The 7,057-nt window shown below is 40.1% G+C and overlaps 1 protein-coding gene across 1 annotated transcript; it reads left to right on the top strand.

Annotated features, from left to right (window-relative positions):
• Nucleotides 1-379: 379 nt before the first annotated feature.
• On the top strand, nt 380-1,917 carry LOC122074926 (cell number regulator 10-like). The gene is made up of 3 exons (XM_042639921.1): nt 380-694; nt 802-1,089; nt 1,486-1,917. Exons 1-3 carry the CDS (start codon nt 523-525, stop codon nt 1,557-1,559), a joined length of 534 nt encoding a protein of 177 aa, XP_042495855.1. The 5' UTR covers nt 380-522; the 3' UTR covers nt 1,560-1,917.
• The last annotated feature ends 5,140 nt before the right edge of the window (nt 1,918-7,057 follow it).

The following is a 7,057-nucleotide window of genomic DNA, read 5'->3' as shown; positions in this document are numbered from 1 at the left end:
CCCACCCCCACCCCCAAAATAAAATAAAATAAAATATGGCACAGACCTTTGGAAATAAGTGCACCGGAACTTGTCAAGTAGTTCCTTCTATCCACATGTGTCAGTTAATCAATTGACGAAGTACAAGATTTAGCCATGCCATAAAAGTTTGACCTTGACCCAGTAAAGCCCATCCATCGGAACATGAGAAATTTCATGTTTAACTTTTTTTTTTTATCCCCATCAATGAAATTCTTATAGTAGACGAAGAAAATTCATCTTTGATTCCTATTTTCTCTTAAAAGAAAACACATAGCAACACGGTGAGCCGCGTTGCTTGACCCCATCCCTCCCCACCCACCCACCCACCCACGCAGCCCCCTTTCTTCTTCCTCTATCCTTCTCCTATACATATAAAGCCCAAACCCCAAGTTCCCAACCTACAAGTGAATCACAAATCTCTATTCTTTCTCTTTCTCTGGTATCTATATACACAAACAATAACCCTATACACCTCCTTGGATCAATTGAAAGTTAAGAAACATGTATTCATCTGAGAAAAGTGACAACCAGACATCCACCCCAGCTTATTATGCCAGTAATTCCCCACCTCTTCCACAATTCGGTGCAGCCCCGGCCACCGGCATTCCCGTGAGTTCAGCACCAGTTCCTTGGTCCTCCGGCCTCTTCGACTGCTTCTCCGATGCCAAGAGCTGTAAGTCTAATATAAAAATCTCTGTTCTTTTCTATTAGTATATTCTTCATAATCTGATCATCATAAAGTAGGAATATTGATTGCACTTGAACTGTTTACATATTCAGGTTGTATAACATGTTGGTGTCCATGCATTACCTTCGGTCAAATCTCTGAGATCGTCGATGAAGGAAAGTCCTCCTGTATAGCAAATGGAGCAATCTATGCACTGATCATGTACTGTACTGGTGGTTGTCAAATCTGTTTCTCTTGTTGCTATCGGTCCAAGATGAGGGAACAATATAATCTGGAAGAGGGTCCCTGTGCGGATTGCGTGGTTCATTGGTGCTGTGAGCCATGTGCAATCTGCCAAGAGTATAGAGAGCTAGAGAGCCGTGGATTCGACTTGAGCATAGGTTAGTTTCTATCTTCTTTCTGTCTACAAATTTGTATCTATTGGGATGGCTTAAGTGTTTTCTATCCGGGAGGGGCACGGTGGTCATTTTGCACCCTCGTGTCTATGGTGCAAGACCATTTCCGGATAGAAAACTTTGTCCCACTGGGATATATACTTAAATGTGAAATCGTTTTCTATGGGGGAATATGACCCTTGCATCAAGACATGAGCATAGGGGAAGGCAAAATGACCGATCCACCCCCATGAAAAGAAAAATGACTCTTCAAAAGATGCTACCTCTATCATGTGCTCTTATTGACCGTTGCACACATGCAAGAACAGAAATCCCCCACAGAAAGCATTTCGCTATATTAAATTGAAAGAGATTCATTGATTGGCTGGTTCTGACTTGCAGGATGGCAAGGTAACATGGAAAAGAAGAATCGTGGAATAGCAATGCCACCTATGCAACAAGGCATGACTCGATAGAATGAATTATTGAAGACTATTTGGTTATATGAAGGCCTTTGGCTGTGAAAGATTATTCTGTTACAAGAGAAGGCTGTAAATTTTATTTTATTTTATTTTATTTATATATATTATATATATATATATTTAGGAACTCTGTATGAGAATCTGCACAAGAGTTATGCAGAAGTTTTCCTTTAAATTCATCAAATAACGTAGGACCTGTGCCTGCAAGAAATATGTTAGAAAAAGGGGACCAGGGGAGAAGTTGTTGTTTATACACAAGACCTTGAGGAGTCCATTTAAGGGGGAGATGACTCAGGACATCAAAACCTATAATAAGGTCAAAGAAGATCAATCATAGAAAAGCTCAGAAGACTTATCCGGACCTCTCCGGATTTCAAAAACTTTGTAATATACTTTGTAAATTTTTTTTATAAAAGGAGGAAGTTTCTTCATTTGGGGAGAGCCTCTCCGGAAGAAAATCATATAGAAGTTTTGCTTTGTAATAGTTCCTGTACAATATCTTCAGTTTAATAAAAGAAGTTCATCATTCCTGTAAGTTTCTTTCTTTCCTTTTAATACATCAGAGCTTCTTCTTCTAGCATCAGACTGAAGCCTACAGTCGAGCCTCTCGATTCTGGCTGCTAGATCCAGTTAAGCTCTTCTTTTACTTTTTGTTCATTTCCTTTAATCTGCTTATGGCTTAGTTTAAATATGTTTGAGTAAGTTTCTCAAGAAGGATTAATGGATATGATGTAAGGTTCAGACAGAAATTTTTATTTATTTTGTAAATTCTTTTCAATTATTCCGTAATGACTGAAAGAAGGTTAAGATCGAAGATCTTTCTTAGGGAGCAATTACGACACTTGAACTCTGTATTATGTCAGGAGTAGTGGACTGGCATATAACCAGAGAATAGTCATAACTGGCATAGCACATTAGAACTTGTGCTTGCCTCACCTGCCGATCTCATCGACATGGAGCGGGGTAATCGATTCATAATTTGGGAATTCTTAAACTTGGGGTAATCACCTAGATCTAAGTTTTAAGATGGTATTTCCAACATGACTTGGGCACAAACGTGGTCTTACACTCTTCTGCCACTCCTCCCAAGAATCCAAAGGCATATACCGCGTCGAAAAACTTAAAAGAAAATAATTACACAAAAGAAAAGAAATCTGCAAAGAAATAAACCGAATCCACCACCAACCTGGCTCTGATACCAGATTACAGGATCGAGATATGCTAAAATCCAGGGAACTAGTGGTCTCCTGGTTCTGTATAGCAATCAGGACGAGATAGGTGCAATACCTTACTCCGATCCAGCAAGGAGACTAACACTGAGATAGGTGCAATACCTTACTCAGAACTAATTTTTGCTTAAATTAAATAAACAAGAGAAGAATAGAACCATAAACTGAAATAAAAGATATGGAATTGCAGAAAATTAAAAAGCTGCTTAACTAGATCTATATCTTGGAATCAAGAGGCTCGACTGTAGGCTTTGATCCAAGGATAGAAGAAGAAGCTGCTATGCAGATGCAGATGCAGATGCAGAAAATTGAAAAGTTTGCAGAAAATAAGCTAATAATGCAATCAAAAAAGATTACTTTGAAATATAACTTTTGAAGTTAAAATTACAATATTTGGAGATATATTTTTGATCCAGAGTTCTGGATCGGTTTGGGTAGGCTTGGGTTGGAGGGTTTGAGAAGTAGAAGGTTGGGTTGGCTTTGAGCTGTAGGTTGCTAACCTTTGGTGGACGATCAGACTTGGGATGATCGGAGTTTGTTGAAGTCCGGCGGGATGCTCGGAGAGATCTTGGAAGAACTTGTGGAGGCTCAGCTTGCTTCGGAGCTTCTAAGTTCTAGGATTTCAAGTTCTCAAAATTTTCAAGTGGTTTGTAAGAGGGGTTGGTGCTCCTTTTATAACATAAGGAGACTCATTTGGATTACATGTGGATTTGGTTTTCATTTGGGTTTCATTTGGCACTGTACCAAATTAGGTACTATTTGGCATTTCATTTGATGCAATTTGGAACTGTGCACTTGAATTTGTATTTGGAGTGAACAGTTGCTGCCGACATCCAAAGAACTGTTGGCGCCGAAAGTTTGGATATTGTTGACAGTTGATTTGGAATCTTCAATGATCTTACCACGGCATTCCACGTGTCAGGGACACTGTTCTCCGCATTGGTTTGATCAAGAATTTTGTATCCTATTTCTTTGAGCCGGATATTGGCCGGACTGTCCTATGACCTGGGACAGTAGCAGTACCCCCTTTCCTTAAAGGTCGTCCGGGGTTAATTGACTAGGTGTAATTTAACGACTGCACCACGTCGGCTAGTTTATAACCGTCGTAGCAGACGTTTTGGACCAAACTTATTTGGTCGAGGAGGTCTTTGCATTGGCTGTCCGTCGAGACCGACGGGAGGTGACTTCTTTGAATTTGCTGGAGGAGGACGCCGTAAGACTGTCAGGGACAAAGTCAGGGTCAACCTCATATGGATCTTGCCCATAGCAGAGTTCATGGGCAGGAACAGATCTTTGCATTGATTTGAGACTGTAGGCACCATCACTGGAGCCTTCATTGTCTTCCTTGTCTGAGTCGGAACCGAGTTCGGCAAGACGAGCACAAAGGGCTTCCTTCTCACTTTTGGTGCTTGATTTGGAGGAGCTTTGGAGTTTTGGAACAGGCATGAGACCTGTGAGGCTTTTGATTAAGGTATTTTTCTCACATTTGGAGACATCGCAGTGGTCCCACCATTTGATATTGAAAGACCGGCAGAGGACTGGGGCAATCCAGTCATTTATCTGATAGTCATAAATTTGGTATTCCCAGAATAATATCCATGCGAGGCGGCAGTGGAGAAAGAATCTGAGGAGATCTGGTTGGTGAGGTTGGGGTGTTGAATTTTGAGAAAATATTTGGAAGGAATCTTGGATTTGTGGGGGTAGGATTTCTTCCATAGGACCGTATTGGTCCCACCATTTGGGAAACCAATTGGGAGTTTGGTTGTTAAATTTGTATTCAAAACAGAAAAACCAAGAGTGGCGGTTGGTTCTATTTTGAAAAGTGAAAGCTTTGAACCAGGCTTCCTGGTAGTCCATGTATGTAAAGTTTTGTGGGGAAAATGTGTTTGAAAAGCTTCTTTGGTTTAGGGGATGAATCCCCCAGTCTTGGAGGGATAGGATTTTGCAGATGGTTACAGTTGTATGTGTAACCAGAGTTGGGTCGGTCCTGTCATAATTTAGTTTGAGTCTGACAGAATCAGTTTCTACGAGAATATACTCGTAGTATTCTTGATTTTTTGCTTGGGAGTTGGAATAGTGATTCCATCCTTTGTAGAAAACTGCTTGTGCCATCATAATTGGCGAGTCAAGATATTTGTATAAAGGCTCTTCAATAGTGAAGAGGTCTTCTTTGCATGGCTTTTCATAATATTGGCTTTTGAGTTTGGAACCTTGTGCTGTTTGAAGGGGTTTGGCTTGTGTAGTTTGGAGGCTGGAACTGGCCTTATTTGTGGGTTGGATGGATCCTGCAGTAGAGCCTACTACGACAGCATGGGAATAAGGTGTTTTGGTGGTAGCCATTTGGGTCTGGCTACGGGTAACAATTTGGTTTGATGGTGCAGCAGAGGCAGCCGCAGCACCATAGCTTGATTTGGTCTTGACAACAGAATTTGAGGAGGTGGACTCCTTAGGGGGAGCCATCCTGATAAGGTTAATTTGAGGAGTCTGGCCCTGTAAGAATTCACGGGTAAGAAAGTCAGGGACAGAATTGGATTCTCCTTTAATATATTCTATTTGAAATTCAAAAATGGATAATAAAGCTTGCCATCGGGCAAAAATTTGTTTTGATGCAAGATTTGAAACATCATTTTGTAAAACATATTTAGCTGCGCTACAATCAACACGAACTAAAAATGGTTTATTTAATAATGTATTTTGAAATTTTTGAATGCAGAGAACAATGGATAAAATTTCTTTTTTAATGGTACTGTAATTCTTTTGAGCAGAATTCCAAATACCGGAAGTGAATTGGACTAATTGTTCTTTGTTATTATCAGGAATTCTTTGTTTAAGAATTCCTCCATATCCAATATCAGAGGCATCAGTTTCGACAATCTTAAATGCCTCAGGGTTTGGAATAAATAAACAAGGAATTTCTTTAACAAGTTTTTTGATTGTTTGAACGGCAGTTGTTTGGGTTTGAGACCAGGGAATAGGTTTCTTTTTAAGCCGAAGATAAAGTGGTTCGGCAATCTTACTAATTTGGGGAAGAAAATCACGAACGTAATTTAGACTTCCTAAAAATCTTTGTAATTGGGTTTTATCAAGGATTTGGTCAGGGAACTTTTCACCAAAGGTGATGGCACGATCGATCGGAGTAAGGTATTGCACCTATCTCGTCCTGATTGCTATACAGAACCAGGAGACCACTAGTTCCCTGGATTTTAGCATATCTCGATCCTGTAATCTGGTATCAGAGCCACGGTGGTGGTGGATTCGGTTTATTTCTTTGCAGATTTCTTTTCTTTTGTGTAATTATTTTCTTTTAAGTTTTTCGACGCGGTATATGCCTTTGGATTCTTGGGAGGAGTGGCAGAAGAGTGTAAGACCACGTTTGTGCCCAAGTCATGTTGGAAATACCATCTTAAAACTTAGATCTAGGTGATTACCCCAAGTTTAAGATTTCTCAAATTATGAGTCGTTTACCCCGCTCCATGTCGATGAGATCGGCAGGTGAGGCAAGCACAAGTTCTAATGTGCTTGATTATGATGAACAAACTTCAAGAATTAACCGACGACTTCGAAGTTGGGATATGCCAAAAATTTCAAGAAATGATCTCTATGATCGAGACTGGTTCGGACTCGAAACAGTCAAGACCGTAGAGCAAACTATAAATTTTACCCCACAAACTCAAGAAATCCAACTTTTTGATCCACTTACCCTACAAGATTTATACAAAGACCGCAAATATAATTATGTCCATATTGGCTTAGTCCAAGTGGCCATCAAACCCCTTCACCGAGAAGGACTTAACACTTCTATGTTGTTAGCCCTTCGTGACCAAAGGTTCCTTGAGTTCAATGATTCCCTTTTGGGAGCCATTGAAACAAGTCTTTGTTATGGACCTGTCCATTTCAACGTCTATCCTGATATGTCCATAGCCTTAGAAGACCCAAACATTTTACATTCACTCAAACTTAACCTTAAAACTCATGGTTACAAATTAATGCATGGAACCATCCCAATTTCCATTATCCATCGCATCAAATACAAAGCAATGAAATCTGTCCAACCTCGTGCCAAAAGAACATCTTCAAATGGTCAAACCCTTTACCTTGAAACTGACTGTATTCAGGGTCAAATTGTCTACCCCAAACTTTGCCGATGGGAAGATATTTCTTTCCCTGAAGAATGGCAGCTGCAAACGACTGCTATTCCCCCTCAAGTTTCAAATACAAGTATCCGTTCTATTTCCCAAGATTCAGACGGATTAGTTGCCATTA

This window comes from Macadamia integrifolia, chromosome 3, assembly GCF_013358625.1.
Source record: "Macadamia integrifolia cultivar HAES 741 chromosome 3, SCU_Mint_v3, whole genome shotgun sequence".
NCBI classification, from domain to species: Eukaryota; Viridiplantae; Streptophyta; class Magnoliopsida; order Proteales; family Proteaceae; genus Macadamia; species Macadamia integrifolia.
The sequence above is the reverse complement of the archived record's forward strand: the minus strand, read 5'-3'. Positions and strand labels throughout refer to the sequence as shown.

Excerpts from the sequence above, each read along its gene's own strand:
- LOC122074926 (XM_042639921.1), top strand. The coding sequence starts at position 523 with ATGTATTCATCTGAGAAAAGTGACAACCAGACATCCACCCCAGCTTAT. Across the intron at positions 695-801 it reads CTTCTCCGATGCCAAGAGCT|GTTGTATAACATGTTGGTGT; the intron begins GTAAGTCTAATA and ends TTACATATTCAG. Across the intron at positions 1,090-1,485 it reads TGGATTCGACTTGAGCATAG|GATGGCAAGGTAACATGGAA; the intron begins GTTAGTTTCTAT and ends TCTGACTTGCAG.